Raw genomic sequence first — 22,332 nt, forward strand, 5'->3', positions numbered from 1 at the left:
GAGGTAATTATGACCCCAAAAAAAAAGCTAAACTTGGAGAGATTTATTTACAGAGCAAACAGGTACAACAATAACAAGTTATAATGTCTCAAAGTCGGCTACATGATAATATCTTATTTTTATTTGGTATTCTAAATTAAATTTAAAATATATTATGATCAAAATATGAAAACTTGTATATTCGATCATAAAGTTCATCTTTACCCGTTGATTGATTGTGGTTTCAACTGTTCACGTATGATCTTAAAGTTCATCTTCTCCATGCAAAAGTTGGGATACGGAGATGGGGAATACAGCACAAGTTTTCATGACATTAAATGCATTGGATAAGATATCAACACATATTTATTGCGTAGCCAATCTTTATGTGAACTTTTATTCTTTATTTATTCATTCGATTAATCGAGTGAGTTCATACTGACCTCTAAAAGTTTGAAGCTTACACATACAAATGTACGGACACGTTTCTGGGAAAGAAGAACTTCTAAGAAAATGGATTTATATTTCTGATAAATGATTAATTAAGTTGTGATTACTATTGACATGGTGATATGGTGAATATTCACCGATCATAAAGATGAGTGAACTCCAAATCAACCAAACTTGGCATGGTATCAAATTCCACTAAAGATATTTGCTCGATCAAATCTGATATGATAGATCTTTCTTAAAAGGGGATATTAATGTTGTCCATCACATATAAAATATTAGTGTTGTCAATATCTAATTAATTATAACTTGAAAGGTGGAGGGACCGATCGAGCTTACTCTTAACACTTCATAATCGTTAGACTTGAGTATTATAAAAAGGGATATTCGAACGACAATATCTAATCAATTTTAATTTGAGCATCCAAGAAATATTACGAGGCATTTTCTAACTCTATTAAAAAATTTATAAATTATGTATCGATAACCGTCATGTCAAGATCGATAAGTCGATAATGGATCAAAGCTTCCATATGCATATTTACACTAAATTAAAGTCATGCCAAGATCGATAACTGTCGATCAAAGCTTCCATAGCTTAAGAAAAAGACGAGAATTAGGGCAAACGAGTGAAGGCCAAACCAAATATACCAGTCTTTCACTAGAATGGAATCTAAGGATAATCAATATATGTAATTTTATCTACATAAAGTTGAATTTCTATCATCCATAAGATAAAGAAACAATATTGTAAAAAACCGAAGGATATTAGTTATATCACAGATATCAATCACATGTTATTTTAACTAACAATATTCTTCTTTGTGTTATGCTACCTTATAAAATTTGCATGATAACTAGGGTTAACAAACCCACTGAAGGTGAAATGAGCATGGTCAAAGATATCAAACTTTTCTTCTAAATTAAATTAAATAGTTAAAATGAGATAGGAAGTTCAGCTCGGAGTTCATGCAAGCTGTCTCTAAGTCACACAAAAACAGAAAAAAAAAAAAAATCATACCAATCATATCCGAGCAAACAGGAAATTATTACATTTCTTAAATTTCCGTGGGAACAGTACATTGCAGCTTGACAACATATCTAACAGTGGCCTGCCACCTCTGTGGCTTTGACCGGAAAAAAGACATTTGCCGACTGCATTTATCCATATATACATTCATCAAAGTTACCTCCAGATTACATGGTGCACAAGTTTTCTGCACCCTCCCTGCAAACTTCTACTCTCTTTTAAGACACCATGGACTACTTTGTCCGGCTTCTAATAGATAGAGTTATCAGATTCCAGAGAAACAAAAACTTTCTTTCTTCACCACAGACTCAGTAACGCGTACGGAAGTAGTGCAAAAACCAAATGGACGAAACATCTGCCTGAAGCAGAAGCTGCACATGAATGAAAATGATGTCATGGCAAGAATATAGAGTAAACAAAACTTGTTATGTAAAGCAAAGAGTTGAATGGTAGCAAATCTTCTGATGCTTCATATATCGTATAATCATTATATTAGAATGCGCTTTATACTATAATGAGCTTGACGATTAAGTTGATTTGTGTTCTATTAACAATTTTCATGATGGGAAAGATATGCTAGGAAACAGAACAAGCATGAAGAGATAATGCAACAATGCATGATCATTGTACTATCATAGCTTAAGAAGAATTGGCAAATTCCTTGCCAGATACCCAGCCACTCCTTGAAAGAAGGTGCCCAAAGGAACTGTTCCAAGCTGATCAAAACAGTTGACTCATGTTAAATTGCTAACTGTAATAGCAGAAATACATAGTTAAATCTGTTGGAGAATGTAGAGAGAAACATACAGAGGGATGAAATTCAAAGCAAAGGAAGGCCTATAGAAGTGACAAGACTAACAGTAAATATAAACCGGAGCCTCTACCCTGCAAAAAACGTATTTACCAGCTCTGGTAACAATTTAAACTACAAGGTCAACCTGATGAGAAATAATCTATGAATTTGTTTAACATAAAAAACTAATCATTCGCCAATAACAACTGGTCCCATACATCTATAATGGATAACTAATGACCTTGTTTATTTCCAAAATTTCTTAACCATTCATTAATTCAGAGACAGTCTGCATTTGTTACTTCAGTCTTCTCATTTAATTAACACATCCAATGAGTGAAAAACATTTTCAACAGCCCTAGTTTTGCGATGATAAAGGCAGCTGTTTTGACAGGCATCAAAGCTGTGTAGAATTAATGTTGAGATATGCAAAGAGATATATAATGATCAACATCATATGCATGATGGTTAAAGAAAAGCATATTGGGAAACTTAAAGGATAACACAACATATCATGACACCCAACTTGATGCAGAAATAAGTTGTGAGGCTTAACTTGTGACTTCCAAACCCATAATGATATAAAGTTCAATATTCTAAAAAAAGAAACAAGGCAGAGGAACTACAAGATCACGATTAAGAAAAAAAGCCATTTCCATAAGCTCTGATTATATCATGGAATCACATCATCAAATTATTTGTAAATACATTGCAACAATATCTTAGTAATAATTATTAATACATTTTCAGTCAGTTAAGTAAGAACCATTAGGTATTATGATCATGACCTGAAATCACATCATAGAAGTATTTGAGGTTTGCTTGCAACAAGATCTTAACATTTTGTGTCATCCCCTTAGCTAATTCTTAGTTTTTATATGCATTGTTAAAGTTACTGTTAAAAGTTCAATCTTATGCTAAAATAACAATAGTAGATAAGAACTCACATGTATATGGTGCAGGTGAAATTGATGTAGTCCCATCAGGAGGCTTGTTATCTGTCATGCTCTCGCTAGGAGGTTGCTGATGAGTAAAAGAAACAGCAGGCAAAGGAGACGCCGATTTGATGTTTGGAGCTGGAACTGGTGATTTTTCATGAGCACGAGGAGCATGTAAATGCTGTGGAGCATTCAATGGTACACCAAAATGATGTGGAGAACTCACAGGCCTAGTCGAATGCCCCTTAACTGCTGCTGGTGCAGCAGCAGAAAGCTTCGGAGCATCAGCAGGTGCAGCAGCAGGAGTTACATAACCTATGTTTTTTGGCCTGCTTGAAAATCCATATCGGCAACCAGAAGGAGCTGAAGCTCGATGATCATGAGTATCAGAAGCAGGACCAGGAGCATGGTGCATAGGAAAATGGTGCTTATAGTGATGATGGGAGTGGTGCCGATGATGAGGATGATGGTCTGGTTTTGGTTGAGGAGCTGGACTTGGTGAAGCTGTATCACCTCCACTATTAAAGGAATGCTGAGCAAAAGAGGACAAGCGTATTTGCTTTACTCTACCAAATAAGGTGTGATTTAGACCGAGGTTTCCTGCAGAAGAATTTCGAATCGTTTGAGCCAACTCCTTCCACCTCGGCAAAGATGGCTGCCGATTGCCAACTGCAAGTACAATGGAGGTTTGAACAATTGTTGGAGGAGCAACCGTGGAGCCATTCATATTTGTCAATTTAATATAGAGATTCTGCAATGAGAAAAACGAAAATTGGTATCTGAAAAACAATAGTTTGTGAAGCAAGTCACTTAAGAGAATTGTAATTATAACTTGCAGCTTATACACCAAAATTGTCATATAATCCATCAAAGATTATTTTTGCCTCAGGAACTACAGTATCATGCTATGCAAGTAAAAACACCCTGCACCAGTGAGAAACGAGCATCGCACATGCTACCTGTTGGCAAATGCGTCACACTTAACAGGCATGGGCACAGCTGCTCTGTCGTATTGACCCAAGGCAGCTTTTTTTTCTTTTTAAGAAATGCACAACTATCCTTACCTAGAATGTTATAGTATATTTTCTAGAAAGACTTCCAGTGGATCACTTTTTTCCAAGCCAGTGCTCACCTCAGAAGCACATCTATGTAGCGACCATGATATGGGAAAAAAAAGACCCAACTAGATTATCTGCAGACAAGTACTTGAAGTGGTAAATAATTAAAACTACAATAACTTTGTATACAAGAATTAGAGCCAAGCTCCTATATAATATATCTATAAAAGGGCCCTAGGCTGTTAATTCAAGGCATGCATGCTACAGGACCTTTAACATAATTTTACAGGAAGCTGGCCTGGTACCAATAATATATTGTAACAAACATCATGCAGAAAAAGAAAAGCTTAAAATTAGAAGCAGAAGTATATCTTAAGCAACATTATGGTCAAACCTCATTCAAATTGAGTAGTAATCCAGCCTTCATCTGGACCTCCAGTTCGTCGATTCTATCTTGAACTTGATAGATAGGAAAGTTTAAAGTGAAATTAAAAAGCATTTGCACCTTTTGCAAAAGAAAAGCTTTTTGAAAAGGTATTATGGTGATCCCTCCAGGAAACTTAAGCACCTCAAAGAATGATGAGTTTCCGAACAAGGATGAAGTCAAGTGAAGAGATGACTGCCGTATAACCAAGGACATAAAAGAGGCCCGGAGAATGCTTAGCCCAGTTGATGATAGAGTTGAACTCTTTGGATAAGGCCAAACACCGAAAACCACATTTGTCCAGTTCAATCCACTCAAAGGTTCCAGATAGATTATAGCTACCTGATTAAGTTAAAGCATTAGATAAGATCATGTTTACACTAACATAAACATAAAATACATAGAGTAGAAGAAAGAGTACCGAGGAATCAGGAACACCAATTTCTTCAAAAATGTCAACTTGAAGTTTTCCAATATTGGAACTTAGCAAAGCAACTGGCTTTTGCAATTTGAAGCTCGCAACAATATCAGCTGGCAGAACTTACTCAGTCAGTCAAAACAATCTAAGTTAACCAAATTGATAAACAATGAAAAAGAATAACTAGTACAAAAACCAAATGATAGTGTTTGTATCTGCTGTCTCCAATTAAGAGGTTTGACAAAATACTGACATGATACTTATCGAACAAATCCTGGCTAGAAAAAATTGGAAATTACACTAAATAATGTTATCCAATTAAGAGGTTCCAGATAGATCTAGTTGAGTTAAGTTCAAGGCAATGAATATGTTTGATGACCTACATAATTCAATCATTTTACATCAAGAATCCGTGTAGCATGTCTTGGTAATTATAGCATTTGATCAGCAGACAGAGAAAAAGTAACAGTGACAAAATAAAGTTCTCCAAAATAATTTCAAGTTTTCCTATAAAATAATTGTCACATTGTTGCCCGGAAGTGGAAAAGAAATCACCAAGATAACAAAAGCATTAGCATATTTTAAAAGTCAAATCTATCAAAAATGCAGAAGATATACTGGGTACAGAAGAATACAAAAACCTAATATGCTGAATGTGTTCAACAGAGAATAGAGCATATACACTAACAAACAAGATGCTAATATACTCTACATTGGCATCCGTTGTATGTGAGGTCTCAAATGCAGAATGCCTAGAAATATATTAATGTAACCATTATATAGCTTATCTAAGTAAGGAAGGCAAGAGTATGTTTCACAAAATTTATAGGACAAAGGAACTAGAAAATGCATTATGTTGCTTGACAATGACTTTGATATCCATCAACATTGATCAATATAGAACCACCAAGAGCACATAAATTTGTAGTCAACATAATGAAGCATAAACAGATTCCTTAGAACCCAACACTTACAACCATGGTAGTGAACATAACTAAAAAAAAAATTCTCACAAAGAAATAAGAGTTGCAGGATGTAATGTGCATGACAGAAAATAAAGACATTGATAGATCCCACAAGGTGAATTTGGTGCCACAAAAAGTTCTCCTGATTTCTTAACTTTGATTTTCATCAATCCATCCAAAACTTGTTTACTCACCTAGCAAGTATTATTCTGATCAACAAGAAAACCATCCAATGACTAGCATAATAAATTTTGTTTTCCTTAAAAATTGATGGCATAACTCAGTAGCTGAGTAATAAGGTGATCATTCATCATACATAATTACTTGTTCTGCTTAACTGCCTCTTTTGTCTATCCAAAAAATCCCAAAGTTGATATGAGATACCAGTAAAATTTAAACTACATCATATACAAAGCTACTAGGTGTATGATAAATTATTCCAGAGCAAGTCTATATTAGTAGCATGAAATACAGAAATAGTACATGATACAAAACCATATAAGCTAAGATTACGTTTTTATTTTCTTCTTTGCAGGCTGTCAAATCAGAGTAAAATAGTAACTTTCCTTGTGCAGACAAGAAAAAGTTACTCTCTTATGCCTAAAATCAAGGCTCTGTTGATGCTCTTAAAACATAAGTGCAAAATGCATCATCAGATACAAATGTTGAAGTGATTGTTGCTTCTGCATAAAAAGGAAACTGATAGTGAAATCGATGTCATATTTATGACAAAAATATGTATTCTTCTGTGACTTTACTTCTGAATGAAGAGTACTTAAATCGGTCATAATCAAGAGCTCTCGAGCATAAGAACCGCTGTGAGACATTAATAAAGGTATCAGATCTCAAGCAGGACCCAGCACAAACTGAATGTAACGAACTAAATATGAACACTAAAATAGGGAAAACTATCTAATAAAGAAACAGCAGGACGTCCAATATTGCAAAGTGAAACAAAATAAAGTATAACGAGTTGTTGATGACAACTTCTTAAAGCTTATTGATGTCATTTATAACATAGATAACTCTCAGCACGATAATTGCAAGCAGGTAATTAAAACAACCATTAATTTCAAGAAATAAATCTAACAAATGCAACATCACATTATGGAAAAACCACAAGCCGACAAAATGTAGGCATCCACCAAAACACAACGATAATTTACACAGCTCAACGAGGTCAAGCGAAACTCCCCTAATGCAGCAAGACGGCGTAAGCACTCCAAACAACATCCCAAATATCCAAAATTTCGACACTCCGAAACCTCACCTGTGAATCGCGGGTCCTTATCGGGGCGCCCGGAGCCCTCGTACCGCCTCACAAACGGAGGCAACCAGAATACCACCGACAGCAGCAGGGCGAGGCTGAGTATGAGCGACGCGACGCATCGCGGCCTCGCGATTCGCCCGATCAACCGGCAGCTCGGGCACCGGGCGCCGGCATTCTCCGCGGCTGCCTCCTGAAGGGCCGCCTGATGCGAAGGCGTCGGCTGCTCGTCCTCGGATTTCCCCATGGCACACCCACCAGATCTCCTCAGTCCGCTTCTCCTCCCCCGCGCACCTCCTGCAATGCCCCCATTGCCGCGAACGCCGATGAGAAATCAAGAACTCGGAGAAGGGTAGGGTTTGAACGCTTAGGGTTCGAAGAAGGCGAAGAAGAGAGGGAGTGAGAAGGGGGAGGAGAGGAAAGATAATGGAAGGTGAGACAAAGGGAAACTTAAACTGGAGGTCAGTGGTGCGCTTTACTGTGCTTGCTGTTTTAACCCTTTTCTTTTTATTTATACTATTTAATTACTTTATTCATTATTATATTATCATTTATATATTATAAACTTTACTTTGCACAAAAGAAACTAAAATAGGGATTTTTGCGTTCACCCCCCTAATCCTTCTATTTTTACCATGCATGCCCTGCATCATATGCTATCTATATCTATAAAAATAAAAATATGTGCAATGTATTAATATTTTAATTTCTGATAAAAAAATTGTAGATGTGATCATCAATCAATAATCCAAAAAACAATGGAAAATACATCATAAATTCTGGAATTTAGTAAGAAGGCTTTATTGCAATTAGATCCTGCAAGCACGTATACGGAAATTAAGAATTTCGAGAGGTGTTTGTGCAAATTTTGGTCCCTCATTTGCATTCAAGGAGGAGATAAAGAATCGGGCAGAATGTAGTCAACAATCACGGTAATGCCATCGTCGTCAAGCGAAGTGCGTCGGGTGCGGCGGTCGGTGGCGGAATTGATGGGGCAGCGGAAACGGGGACGAAGGCATGGCGTGTCTCTAAGCTTTTGTGCGTTGCTTCCATCCCTTAGAAACAGCATTGAACTGCTACCCAACGATGCATACTTTTCACGTCATAAGCAAGCGACCTGATGCTATCTATGGTGATCCAATGAGTAAAAAGAAGGGAAAGTGAACATGATGATCATTTAACCTAAAATTATGCTTTTATTTATTGCTTTATTTGATGTTCCATGTGATAAAAGGGGAATATTAACCATCCAAGAACTTTAGATCGCAGTTTTTGTCATCGACAATCTCTCTTTCGATTCAAAACGTAGAAGTGATTTTACATATGAGCTATTTATGATTTAAAATCGTAATCAAATCGAGTTATCCCTGTCTACTCCTCGACTAGTATGATATATACTACAATGTTATGATTATTTGAGAATGAATATATATATCTTTTATCGCTATCGAAGTACTCGATAAATTTTTTCGATCAATAATGATCGGATTCAGTAATTAAAATTAGGAAAATGATAAAAACCTCCGACGACTGAGAAGTCGAAGTAAAATGAGTAAATAAAAAATAGTTTTGCTGTAATTTTTAGTAAGAACTAGATGGGATGAGTGGAAGTTGATGAGCAATAGGAACAATACGTTGAGAGATAAGGAATTTTAAGACGATTTGTTCTTGAATTTTGTACTGCAAGATAATCTTGTACATTCGATGTCTATTGCTTCGACTCCTATCATCGTTAGCATATACATATACATATACATATACATATACATATACATATATATATATATAGTCATATTTATAATTATATTTTTCTCGCATTGGCTCCTGAGATAAATATAGTGTGACAATAAAAATCTAGAACTTAATTTTTTTAGTTCTGAATTTATATGTGAAAAATGGCCTCTCATCAAATATTTGTCAATTACAAAATTTTCTTTTATAATTAAAGTGATGATGCTACAATCACTTTTAAATGACCAAGGATAATAGGCATCAATAAAGTAAATTCTTACATTTGGAATTTTCTTTTAATAAAAAATCATTACATTAAATATAATTACAAATTATTTTTTTCCATAATTAAAATGCTGAGCCTATGACAGCATTGTTTTCATTCTCAATTTTTTTAGCTCTTCAACTAATCATTCAATGTCTCCAAAATTTTCTGACATTAACTGCATAAGAAACTGTAACTTATAATTACAAGTGACCTCTAAACAAAACTGAAGTTAACCTAAGATCAGATGAAGAGATCAATAAATATGATACCATTTACAAGAATTATATTCCTACCTTCATCATGTAATGCATTGGATTCATCAAAAGCAACAAAGTTAGTAAGCATGTACTAACTCTGAATTATTTTTCTCGCTATGCTTGGAAAGTGCTTTTGTCAAATTGAAATGTCAAAGATTTTACTTCAATAGGAATAGCCTTTCTGATTTTGGAAAATTATTAGAAGCTAAAAAATATTATAAATAAAAAAATTAAAATATAAATTATTACATATAACGGTGTGTAATTTGGTATCAAATGCAGTCAAAAGAGACTTTAAGATGTGAAGCCAAATAGCCTTGCCATTCAGAACAGGGAAAAATAATAATATATCATATTTATGGAGCAAAAAAATCAAGAGCAAATTATAAAAAAAATCCATAGTTTTTAGAAATTCCAACATAGTGTTCCATTTCCAAAAATTCTCACATAGCCAATTTTTTTTATTAAAAATTAATTTAACCTCTATATCCATCGCATCATCGTCTCCGTCCTTCGCCTTCGTCACCCCCTTGTCTCACCCATTGCTCATGGCCGCCACCCTCTACCTATGGTCCCTTCCTCCATCGCCCACGTATATCGCGTAAAACCTCTTGTCGAACCCTAATGGGAGAGGTGATGTTGTCCTCACGCGTGATGCAGTTGTGGTGCGAGTCCATCTCCCGAGTCTTCGTGCTCTCCTCATTGGATATTGCCTCGTTGGTGAATTCGATTGCCTTGTCTGCTCCCTCATTCACTCTATCATAATCTACATCATGCTTTTCATCACCCTCTAAGATAGATCCAACAATGACTCTCTCCATTCTATCACATCCTCCTATACCGTCGTTGACAATATATCATGCGCTCTTGCCCTTACTCGTGGTATGCAGCCCCCATGCTCATCGACTTTCGATGATGGGCAATAGAGAAAAAAAGGAAAGATGAGGGCAATAGGTGATGATGCATGAATGCAGCAATGGTTGATGAAGTAGAAACAAGCGTAATATTATCATTTTAGAAAATAAAAATATTTAAAAAATAGACACTAATTGAAACTTTTTCAATATTAGGATTTTTTAAATTTACTTAAAATTGTATATATTTGAGAAAAACTTAAATATATTTTTAAAAATTAAAAACATTAAAAATTATAATTCTTATAATTTAAAGAATCTATTTAGTGAATCAAGGGCTTAAATGGGCCTTGCGCCTTCACAGGCTTATTTAATTGAACTGGGGGCAATTTTGTTGGCCGAACAAAGGAACTATTTAAGGCCTCGGCATACGCCTCTCTCTTGCGTTATCATTGGGTGTCTCCTTAGGGCTTATCGTGGGCGCCGTCTTCGACTGCTATCCGATCATCGTTGCTATGACTGCCCAAACGCAAGAGGAACTCCTTGCCGCACATCTTGAGCAGCAGAAGATCGATGTAATTTGGTTCGATCTACGCTGTTTATTTTTTCGTTCTCGAGGTTGTAGTTAGAGATATTTGAAACTGTAATCACTTTGCTTTGGTGATTCATGCCGACCTTAAATGCGTGGACTTTACGTGTAATACTTTACCAGCTGCTGTTTTTGGAACTCTTCTTCCGAAACCTGTCTCTCCTATAACACGATAAGATTATATCAAGGCATACGATGGATTATTGTTAGTTTCGGTTTTTTACTGGGTAGAGTGATGGATCAGGAAAGTTGTAATAAAAGGTTAAACGCCTTAAATTGGAAGTTGCATCAATGGAGTTTGTTTGTACTTGTATGAACAACAGAGATGTTTATTTTTTTACAAATATTCTAACTGGGTTTGGTGCTTTTTGGCAGTCATGAATAATTAGAATTGAGAAGTTCGTTTCTTTTGTTTTGGGGGAGGTAAAACTCCGTTGGCTTATTCATGAAGTTGTGACATTATGCTCGAGGGGATAGTTATGTGAGTACTTACTGTTTTGCATGACATGGTGACTTGGTGCCTTCCTGTTGGCACTGAAAATAGTTCTTTGTGGGGTTTTTTGATCCTAAACAACATGTTGATGTCTAATTTGAAGCTTTATCCAACTTGAAGCTGAACAAGTTGGATACGGGTTGGGAAATTTGTATCCGATTATAGATGGCCCAATTCAAGTTGAATACTTTTAAGTCAGACCACCATCCCTAGATTCAATGAATTTTGGACTAGTATCGGCTTATTGAAAATTTTAATTACAGGTTTTGTTTGGATAGAATATCAGAGTGATAATAAGATTGCTCTTATGTACTAAATACTGGTTGATAGTGGAATCTGATTGTAATAAGAAGGGTTAGATTTTATTTCTCTAGACCATTGAGGCTACTCTCGCTGTCTTTCTCTTGGGCATCTAACCTTGCTTGTCACCTCTTATTCTCTCAGCTTACTTCTTCATATTCTCTTTTCCACATTAATAACCAGATTGCTTTTCTCCAAATCTTGCTGGGATTTAACCAGAATAACAATAGTGCCCTTATCTAGATCCTATAGTTGCTTCTTACCATGGCACCAAAAATAACATATTTTCTTTCTCTGTATTGTGATCACAACTTCTTCCTTATAATCTTTGATTACCCTTCATTTCTTTTGCATCTTCAGGAATGAAATTTACATATCCTCATCACTTTGTTTTCCCATAAAATCTTTTTTTTTTCATGCTTCTGTTTGCAGCTAGATGAACCTGTAGTCGAGGATGATGAGGATGATGTTGATGATGAGGATGATGATGACAAGGATGATGATGCTGAAGGTAAGTCTATGATATATTTGTTTAGGTTTTTTAGCTACTTTCAATAAATTTCTGGATCTGCAATTCAAAAACATGACTTAGTCATGAGTCTGAATTGACCTGAACGCTTAACCAATATATCACTCGTTTGAAATTTTAAAAGTTATACTACTATACAGTGATTATTTTTCTCTCTCCAAAGAATTACAAAGGTTCTAACTTCTAACTGATTATAGAACTGTTTGCACCATTACTTTTCAAAAAGAAACTAATAAGATGGATTCTAGCGTGTGGTGAACTATCTTCTTGTAGTTTTATCTCAATCCAGTTATATTGAAGTAAAACAACCTAAGATCATTCAGAATATCCTTGTAAAAAGGTAACATCTAGAAGATAGTAATAAACTATAGTGTAAAACTTAACAGTAGTGTATCACTTTTTTCCACACTCAAAACAACTTTTGGCTTAATTGATTTATGATAACAAATTATATGAGCTTCATGCAATTACCACACTGATCTACTTTTCGGGCATTATAGATTAGTGGCTACTTTCATACTTGTATTAGTTAATTTTAGACAACTAGTTAGGGTCAAAGGCTGCAAGCCCTTGGGTGTTGTCATTGTTATGGCTTAATGGGAAAGTATTGAAGCTTCAAAATGACAGCTCAGAGGAATGAAGCCTTGTGTTAGAGGCTGGAAGATAACCTTGCATAGAAAACAATTATGTATTGTGGTTGTGATCCACTATAATAACAACAATTGAAACACGGTTGGATGATAGAGTGGTCGAGAAATATCAGAGCTGACAGGAGTAAAGAGGGGATCTTCTAGGTTATGCAACGAGAAGGTTCCAAGGTTCGATGGTGGTATTGTGTAGAAATTAGAGATGCAGTGACATCGAGGTGGTGTTGAAGAGGTTTGGGAAGCAACAATGGGGAGGTGTGCTTGTGAGGTCCGGAAGCAGCATCAGATTGGTGTGCCACTCTATGAAGCACCGACACGTTGGATTGAATGGCGTGCTCGTTGGACACTGGTTCGTCATCGACACAGTCGAATACATGTCGGACACGTGTCCAGTCGTGTTTTTTTTAATTATATTGGATACCACACGGTGTGTCAGACTCGGGCTTTCTCATCCTGTGCAGACTGTTAAGGTGTCATGAAATTGAGATTCCTCACCACGGGGAGGCGTTGTGAAACCTTTGGAATCCTTCTTCCTCACCAGGAAGCCTTTGTCCTTTGCCCCGAGTCCCCCTATCTGTTGTCGCACATTGCTGCGCTCTCGAGCCCTTCGCCTCGAGCCCCTCTCTTGGTCGTCGTGCGCTGCCGCACTGGTCGAGCCCTTTGCCGTGAGCCCCCCATTATCGTCACACTCTGCCACGCTCCCTTTGCCCCGAGCACCCCTCTGCAGCAATTGCACTGTCGTCTGCTATCAGACCCTCCGTGCTGAGACCCTGAGTGACCTACCTGCAACTCGGTGGTCGTCGTGCACTCTCGGGCCCTCGGTGACTTCACCGATGTTCGACAAAGCATCTTCCTCAGTGGCGTTCGGCATCCAACGAGGGTAAACTAATTTACCTATTTTATTTTTTTAGTTTTTTATTATGGGTTTTTGATCTGTGGTTTTTTAAATCTAGGTTTTTTTAAACCAAGTTTTTTACTGCTAATCTGGGTTTTTTGACTGCTGATTATTCTAGTAGGTAAATTAATTTATCTTTTTAGTAGTTAAATTGTTAACATATTTTTCTAGTAGTTGATTTTTTGTAGGGACCAACCATATCTTGCAGTATTCTTCTTCGTTACAAAAAATCTAATTGGTTTAAGTCCAACCTGCAAATTAGATGTTCATTAGTTACATGGAGATAGCAGCATCATGACTACAACATTAATAAGCTCCAACAATGGTTATGGAAATTGGATTTATTTTGTTAATAAGCTACATTAGTAAGTGTAGCGGAGACACTATAAAAGGTTATGGAATATTAATTATATATATACACTATAAAACTCATGTTAATCAAATATCATTAAAAATGACGTGTTGTTGTGTTTGTGTCATGTTTGTCTGCGCTTCTTAAGTGCCACCTCTCCTTCCTTTTTCTCTCTTTTCTTTTTATCTCACAAGACAATTAAAAGAAAACAATTGAAATTAAGCCGATACGGTAGAAATCTGAACACTGTGATGCATTAATGCACAAATAAAACTCATGCACTTTAATAAAGTTGGTGATTGATGGGGAGATAGTCTTATTTCTGATTTTAAAATAATTTACTGAAAATTATCCTGAATCTCTTTTTAGGTATGTAGGCATGTTTTTTCTTATATCCAGACAATTTTACTTAATGTTTTATTTGATTGCCCTTTATTCTGCTGTTTCCGGAAATTAACTTTTGATTGTCACTATTTGCAGGACAAGCAGATGATGCCACTGGGAGATCAAAGCAAAGCAGAAGTGAAAAAAAGAGCCGTAAAGCCATGCTGAAGCTTGGAATGAAGCCAATTCCTGGTGTTACTCGTGTCACGGTGAAAAAGAGCAAAAATGTAAGTTTTGAGGGGCTTTGTTGTTGCAATTTGCATTATTGATGCAGCATATTGTGAATGCATTTGTTCCTGTTGTGGCATTTCAGATATTATTTGTGATATCGAAGCCAGATGTATTCAAAAGTCCAACCTCAGACTCTTATGTTATATTTGGAGAGGCAAAGATTGAGGACCTGAGCTCACAACTCCAGACTCAGGCTGCAGAACAGTTCAAGGCACCTGATCTGAGCCATGTCATCTCAAAGCCTGAGACTTCTGCAATGGTTCAGGATCATGAAGAAGTCGATGAGACTGGTGTTGAACCAAAGGACATTGAACTGGTCATGACCCAGGCTGGGGTTTCAAGGTCTAAGGCTGTTAAGGCACTCAAAGCTGCAGAAGGTGACATAGTTACTGCAATAATGGAGCTTACTAATTAAAGCTCAAGAATTAAGCTGTTTGCTTTCCACTGTTTGTTTTTCCTGCCTTGTTGAGGATACAACAGCTGAATTTTATCTATAGATTTTTCCACTTCTAGTGTTGTATTAGTAGTAAAAACCCTCTGTGCTTCAGCCTGGTGGTTCTCTATTATTTGAGGAATGCTTCAATGTGATGTGCTTTCATGAACGTGAATGTCTAAAACTGGTATCAGCTGGTGGTTGTTTCATGTGCTCTTGATTCTTGTTGGTCTTGCGGTTTTCCCTAGCAAGACTACCATTTAATCTTCACTATCACATCCTTTGTCACATATTATTGCTGCAGCATTTATCTTGGCTGCTAACCAAGAAGATTTGTTTACTATGTTATGCTACATCACTAGAGCATTTTGTACTAATGATCAAGATTCGAGTTGTAATGCTCGGTATAAGCGGTATATCAGGCCAACAAAAGATTAATATGAGTGGTGTATATCAATCCATCAGCATACCCTATCATATTGTTTGTGCTTTATAAGATAAACCAGTAAATAACATCAGAAGAATGTTCTTGTGAGGAATTTAAGATTTGAGAGATTTGTATCAGTAAACCAGTGATATCAACATGCACTTTATAAGAATATCTGTTTTTTCTCATGAGTGTATTATTATGTGAAAATAGTCCATCAGTAATAGAGATTTGTATTGATCAATCAAAAGTTTTGATGTGTAAACTACATAAATGGTTTTATAGGCTGAAACAGGTAGCTAGACAATGTTCTATAAATTCAGTAGAAATTATTTTACTGTTTGAATGTACTATAAATGAATTGGAAAATCTTTTTACTTTATATACTACTACTAATCACGCTATGTGAAGATTTTTGCAAATAGCACAAAAAACTGGGCCATAAAGGAAACTGAAAAAAGGAGTTGAACATATCTTCCTTTCCAAAGTTTATATTGCATATATACATATATATTCCACTAAATATTAGATTTGGCATATAATTCTTCAAAATATTTAAATATTTCATTTACCACTCCCATGAAATTTCATCCGATAAACCCGAGTTAACTCGTACTAATCACGATTACATTTTATTAAAAATAAATATCTAAAATGGTCTCTTTTTTTCATGAATTGTTTGCACCCTCATATTACTTGATAATTTTGAAGGTTATAATTGAATTAAAAAAAATATTTTAAATACTTATTTTATAAATTATTTGACACCTTATGATCCTAATATTTGTGAAAAGTTGTTAGTTTTGATTTTAATCTAAGATATTTTTACCTTTATAAGTATATATATATATTGTAAATTTAAATTTGGATGAAAATATATAAATACCACTGGGACTATATATATATATATATATATATATATATTCAATTTTGCAAAAAAAAAAAAGGGACGCAATTTATTAACTGCACGTGCATTGCACGTGGTACTGATATATAACTTTCCCAAGGAACAGACCACAAGGATCGGCTATCGAAAGGAAAGAAAAAGAAGGGCGATGGCGAAGGCCGAGAAATCCTCAAATCTGGAAGAGGTCCTCAAGCCCTTCTATCAGAGGGCTTCCGAAGCCGAGGTATTTGCCCCGCTGTCGTAAGCTTCAACCGTTGGAGTCTTTTGTTAGTGTTGCTTTTTCTCTGCCAATCTTTGTTTAGGTTATTCTTGGAATGTGCCTATCTATCTTAGATATCGAGTTCTACTTTCTTGGTTGAAATCTAGATCCATCCTTGACTTCTCAAACGGAAGGTTTTGATCAGTTTATTGTAGTCGAAGGCATGGCCGCTTGTTGATAGGTAAAATGTGTGGAACGTAAACTATGATTGAGAGGTGATGGATCTGCCTTATCCGGTTACGATGATTTCTTGTCTTTGGACGCCTCCAGTGCGAATTATGATGTTGACGGAACACTTATTACGTAATACATATGTCCTACAAGTTAATATGTTATTTATGTTTTAGTTTATGAATGCACATCCATTTTGTAGTCGCCATTAGGAAATGGAACTACTATTTTTTGGTAAGATTGTAGAATTGTATTTCTTACCAAGAACAACATAACTGCCTGATACTACCTTTTAGAAGATCATAGATCATCAGATCTCACCAATTTTATGTAGGGGCATCAAGAAAGATTGCTTGATTGCATGATACATATATCCTACAAGTTACTATGTTATTTATCTCCAAGTTTATGAATGCACATCCATTTTGTAGTGGCCATTAGGAAAAGAAATTACTATATTTTTGGTAATTTTGTAGAATCTTATTTCTTACCAACAAGAACAACATAACTGCCATCAATTACCTTTTATTGAATCAAAGATCATCAAATCTCACCAAGTTTACCTAGGGGCATCAAGTGAGGGAATTTGCACTATGCACATTCAGTTGCTAGCTCTTACGATTCCCATATAACAGACAAAGCTTACCCCTTGTTAAGCTTCATTGCTTCATAAAATCCCACTCTTCCTGAGAATTAGCAGAATTTAGTCACCTTGTGAACCTCAATCTAACAGCATTGACTATGGGCCTAACTATGATAGTATTTGCTTGTAAATACATGAGCATCCATTCCATTTGATACACAGCTGCAGCTTAACTCTGTATGAACTCTTGAGTTGCATTTAACATTGGTTCGAAAACACAAACTTTTGTTCCAAAAATTATAACCTGGCTTTGAATGTCACTAAACTGCAGAAATTTCCCCCAAATTTTCTTAGAATAGGTACAGTTGAAAGATAATGGTATTAATAATTCCCATTGATAGCACCCAAGAAATGTTCTGAATGTTGCAGAAAACCCATTCCATCATTTGGATGAGTTTTCAATTTGCTGTTAAAAACTAACCAAAGGACGAATGTGTCTTGAATTTCACCATTGTTCTCAGTGTTTTCTTTCTACCAGAATTTGCTCAATTTTTTTGAACATTAGAAATCTAGATCAATTTTTTTTCCATCTGGTTTATGTGATAAGTTTGTACTTTATCCAAGAGGCTACCCGCATTGAGGTTCATTGCTGATGGAAAAAACCAATGGCCACTCATAATCAAATTAGCTATTGTGATCTTCCCCTCTATTCTAGTTCTGGCATCCTCGATCTTCCGATTGTCAAACAGGAAGTGATATATATATATATATATATATATATATATATATATATATATATATATACATATGTATACATATGTACATATGTATACATATGTACATATGTATACATATGTATATATGTATATGTATATATATATAATTTCTTTACCTGTAACGAAACAATTTCCTTGCATCATTCCTCAAATTGAAAGTCTTCTGCCATGACCATATGCACATATGAGAAAGCCTGTTCATAATTTGTAATGTTGCTTGCATGAGAGAACTGCTTGATAATGTGATTGAGTGAATCTTAGTGATGAAGAATAGGTGAAATGGTTAGGATCATAGCTCCTACGATGATTTGACCCTTTTGTAACAACGATTGAGTTCCACGTCTCAATTCATGATACTCCTGTAATTCAGATTTTGTATCTGAATTGGGTTGATATTTGGGGTCTAATCCTAAAAATGTTTAGTTTTTAAAGATATCAATTAACTGGGAACAAAAATGTCCATACAAGATATTCTTTTCTAGGATCCTTTCAAGAAAAGCTCAAATGACAAGACTAAAAGCTCTACAATTTCATAGGTTTTAGGTCCTCTATCACCATTCTGTTTTTGGATAAATGCATTGAATGACTTAGCAATATTGAAATCTTGTATTTTGTATTTAGCAACTTAAACAATTTATTTAATTCATACTATGACTAAAGATGATGAATACACTAATGCTATTATCACATGCTATATAAACTGAGCTATCGTTTGTACTTGTACCTACAAATGCATGATGACCGAATTCTTCTACAGTCAACTTAATTATTGTTAGGACTTATTCCGTAAAACAGATAATATTTTTACATTAGAAAGTTGAAATGCTAGGTTAATTTGAAAGATTGGAAACAGAGATGAAGCTGATCTCTAATTTGGAGGTTTTATCTTTGGACAAATATATCATCAACCAAAACGCTGATTCTAGGATGACATTTTCTTTATGTTGCCCTTCCTTATTGTGGTTGTCATCATTATATTGAAATGTTTCTCAGGATTATAGGATTGACTAAATCAGAGCTCAAATTGTGAACTTTCATTTTGCTTATCTGTCACATACTAATATGGAGGATAACTTCCTTTCCAATTCTTTAGAATGATGAAAGTTCAATTAAGTGGCAATCCATGTTTACAGGCTTATGCACTTTTTTATTATTTATCAATAACCTTTTTTAGCTAAAGTTGTATTGATGAATACTAGTGTATCTTGCTGTGAGGCTTGTCACAAAAATCTTTGGCTTTATATACAAGCCCTTATCATAGTAAAATTCTCTGTTGCTTAAACTGTTATTTTGGATAGTGTGCGCAAATATAATTTAGTATAAAGTGTTCTTGTCTTGCTGTCTTTAAGCAACCTCTATTGTGTTGAAACTACAGGATCGTTTAACACAGCTGGAGGCATTGCTAGCTAAGAAAGGTAAGCTCCAGTTTTTGATAGGACCCAAGTTCAGATGGTGCTTAAATGATAATTGCTAACTTTTTTTCAGGTGAGTCTGATACCGGAAATAAGGAAATATCATCCATCGTAAAGGACTTTCAGTCAAAGCTAGAGTCTGCACAGGCTGAGCTAATGAGCGAGAGAGATAAGGTTGATATCATTTTCAAAATTTCTTCTTGATACATATGGTACATTTTAAGTAAATTTACTTGTCATTTGACTTGTAGGCTTCCAAGGAAATTCAGAAGCTTGCAGCAGAGAACCTGAAACTTCAGTACCGGATTACTCATCTTGCTCGGGCATTGAAGGAGGCTGATTCCAAATTGGCAGCTTAAGTGTGTAGTTTCAACTGTACTCTTGCTATGTTTATGTGGCCATTGGGTCATATTGTTATTTTTGCTCGGTACCTCAGATACTGGTTATCAAATGTATTACAATCTCCCTTTAGTTACAGGTTGTGATAACTCTTGATTTGCATGTAGCAAATCAATGTGTGGAGTCCTATACAGACATAATAGATGGAAAATTAGGCATTTTTTTATTTTGTCGCAGACGGGGGTACCAACACATAAATCATCTGTCCGTTCCCTGAATGGTTATGAAAGCTGTGGCAGATATAGTGCTGATAGATCTGTGCTGCTTTATATATAATATTTTTTATGCACGTTCTGCATATCTAGCATAGCTTCTGTCACACATAAATAGTAGGGGACTATATGAAGTACTTGTATGGCAACCTTGGCGATCATAGTAATTGTGAGCTGATAATTGTTTGAAGATTTTGAGAAATTTTTTTTTAAGTAACTTTTTACTTCAGTTAAGCAAGTTAATTTAGTTGATTGAGTCAAATATTGTTCTGATTATGGATCTTTATTATAATAATTTATACAAAGTTTTTCAGGTCTTCAGTAATTATGTTGATACTTGTGGATGTTTTTACTTTTGACATGTGAAACTTTAATTCCTGCTGCCAAACATCTTTTAAGATCACTATGATTTTTAAATTTAACTTATTGGAAATTTTCATTTTAGTGATCAGCTGATATTTGTTGATAATCTGGGAGTCATTTTGCTGACAAGTTTCCCTGGATTTAGTTAAGCAAGTTCATTTAATTGCTTTGTAATTGGGCCAACATTTATATAAAATTCTTCAGGTTTTGATAATTATCTCATTGGTGACCAACATCTTATTTTAATCTTTTAGTGCAGCTCTAATTTAATAGTTCTGTTTTGTCAAATTGGGCACTAAAATAACGAGATCGATGGTTCAGAATTTTATTTACTTGTATGGGTATTAGACTGGACACTCGTCCAATGTGCTAGATTACCCTGAAGCATACTGTTTCGTTGACAGTTTGGATATGTCAAATGGTTCATGTTGAACTACCATTCATGTTGAACATCATAATAACCGTGTACGTAAAAGCAGCACCGGAGAAAGGCCGAAGGGAAGACCTCCGATCTCGTTTCTATATTTAAAATTTTACATTCAAATTCTTATAATTATGAAAATAAAATATTTAATTTTATTTTAATATTATCGATTTATCGATGAAAAATAAAACACGTGACCATACAATACATGTGTAAATGACAGAAAGACGATATACAAAAAGATAAATTCAATTGTGGTGATGAACGGGAGCATCGTAGTTGATTGATGTAGTGGTAGTCAACGATAATGACGTGGTGGTCGGCCTTACTGATGTCGATCCGAATATTGATAATGAGGAGGAGGAGGACACATAGTGGTGAGGCATCCGTGTCGGTGCTACATCGCTCTACCTCATCTTCCTCTTTCGACGTCACTTTGCATCTGCGTCGATGCCGAAGGAGGAAGATGAGGTAGGTGAGGCATTTGCATCGTCGACGACGACAAGTGAGTTGGAAGAGGGGGCAGGTGAGGTGTTTGTGTCAACGTGTACACTCAAATTCTCGAACAATCGCTTCGTTCAATGGCGCGACGGATTTGAGGAAGGGGTGGTGGGTGGTGAGGAGGGAGAGGTTACGATGAGCTCAGCAAAGAGAAACACTTGCTTCGAGCTCTCGAACTTTAGCTAGTGCGCAAAATAACACATATGCCATGGCCACAACGGCATGGTCGTTGAGTTACTTCCAGATTAGCTCCACTCGTAATCGAAGGTTATCCGATCAGATAACGAGGATTGACCGCAACACAAAATAGAGGCTTGAAGAGTACATATTTGATAACGGGAGAGACAACAACCCTCATCCTCCTTTCCATTCACCTCCAGCGTTGTGGTGGTTAGGGAGAGTATCAAAAAGATGGCGGCAATGATACGATGAGCGAGACGTCGAAGAAACAGTGGAACGTTGCATTATGGTTAGCCTTCGCATTGGGAGTCACTATTCTGTCTCCTCTGGCACCAACACAAATGTAGAGCAACATAGGAGGAGGAAGAGGAAGTAGAGCGATGCAGCACCGATGCAGATGCAGATGTCTCACCTCCCTCCTCTTCCTTCTTCA

At 35.8% G+C, this 22,332-nt stretch overlaps 3 protein-coding genes across 4 annotated transcripts; 2 read left to right on the forward strand and 1 right to left on the reverse strand.

Moving 5' to 3' along the window:
• Positions 1–1,456: 1,456 nt before the first annotated feature.
• LOC135598333 (uncharacterized) lies at positions 1,457–7,775 on the reverse strand. 2 transcript variants are annotated; one of them, XM_065091962.1, is made up of 5 exons: positions 7,326–7,775; positions 5,094–5,203; positions 4,754–5,014; positions 3,200–3,941; positions 1,457–1,830 (listed from the first exon to the last, which is right to left on the reverse strand). In XM_065091962.1, exons 1-5 carry the CDS (start codon positions 7,567–7,569, stop codon positions 1,757–1,759), a joined length of 1,431 nt encoding a protein of 476 aa, XP_064948034.1. In that variant the 5' UTR covers positions 7,570–7,775; the 3' UTR covers positions 1,457–1,756. The 2 variants fall into 2 exon arrangements, with proteins under 2 accessions (XP_064948034.1, XP_064948033.1); XM_065091961.1 differs by having other exon boundaries at positions 4,643–5,014; positions 7,326–7,774.
• A 3,073-nt stretch (positions 7,776–10,848) lies between these two features.
• LOC135598334 (nascent polypeptide-associated complex subunit alpha-like protein 1) lies at positions 10,849–15,494 on the forward strand. The gene is made up of 4 exons (XM_065091963.1): positions 10,849–11,007; positions 12,247–12,325; positions 14,718–14,848; positions 14,935–15,494. The coding sequence occupies exons 1-4, from the start codon at positions 10,948–10,950 to the stop codon at positions 15,265–15,267; spliced, it is 603 nt and encodes a 200-aa protein (XP_064948035.1). The 5' UTR covers positions 10,849–10,947; the 3' UTR covers positions 15,268–15,494.
• A 1,241-nt stretch (positions 15,495–16,735) lies between these two features.
• On the forward strand, positions 16,736–20,472 carry LOC103988629 (uncharacterized). The gene is made up of 4 exons (XM_009407214.3): positions 16,736–16,842; positions 19,784–19,823; positions 19,894–19,994; positions 20,072–20,472. The coding sequence occupies exons 1-4, from the start codon at positions 16,768–16,770 to the stop codon at positions 20,177–20,179; spliced, it is 324 nt and encodes a 107-aa protein (XP_009405489.1). The 5' UTR covers positions 16,736–16,767; the 3' UTR covers positions 20,180–20,472.
• Positions 20,473–22,332: the final 1,860 nt, after the last annotated feature.

Source organism: Musa acuminata, chromosome BXJ2-1 (assembly GCF_036884655.1).
Source record: "Musa acuminata AAA Group cultivar baxijiao chromosome BXJ2-1, Cavendish_Baxijiao_AAA, whole genome shotgun sequence".
NCBI lineage: Eukaryota > Viridiplantae > Streptophyta > Magnoliopsida > Zingiberales > Musaceae > Musa > Musa acuminata.

Excerpts from the sequence above, each read along its gene's own strand:
- LOC135598333 (XM_065091961.1), bottom strand. The coding sequence starts at position 7,569 with ATGGGGAAATCCGAGGACGAGCAGCCGACGCCTTCGCATCAGGCGGCC. Across the intron at positions 5,204-7,325 it reads TAAGGACCCGCGATTCACAG|CTGATATTGTTGCGAGCTTC; the intron begins GTGAGGTTTCGG and ends AAGTTCTGCCAG. Across the intron at positions 5,015-5,093 it reads TTGGTGTTCCTGATTCCTCG|GTAGCTATAATCTATCTGGA; the intron begins GTACTCTTTCTT and ends TAACTTAATCAG.
- LOC135598334 (XM_065091963.1), top strand. The coding sequence starts at position 10,948 with ATGACTGCCCAAACGCAAGAGGAACTCCTTGCCGCACATCTTGAGCAG. Across the intron at positions 12,326-14,717 it reads CAAGGATGATGATGCTGAAG|GACAAGCAGATGATGCCACT; the intron begins GTAAGTCTATGA and ends CACTATTTGCAG. Across the intron at positions 14,849-14,934 it reads CGGTGAAAAAGAGCAAAAAT|ATATTATTTGTGATATCGAA; the intron begins GTAAGTTTTGAG and ends GTGGCATTTCAG.
- LOC103988629 (XM_009407214.3), top strand. The coding sequence starts at position 16,768 with ATGGCGAAGGCCGAGAAATCCTCAAATCTGGAAGAGGTCCTCAAGCCC. Across the intron at positions 16,843-19,783 it reads AGAGGGCTTCCGAAGCCGAG|GATCGTTTAACACAGCTGGA; the intron begins GTATTTGCCCCG and ends TTGAAACTACAG. Across the intron at positions 19,995-20,071 it reads TAATGAGCGAGAGAGATAAG|GCTTCCAAGGAAATTCAGAA; the intron begins GTTGATATCATT and ends TTTGACTTGTAG.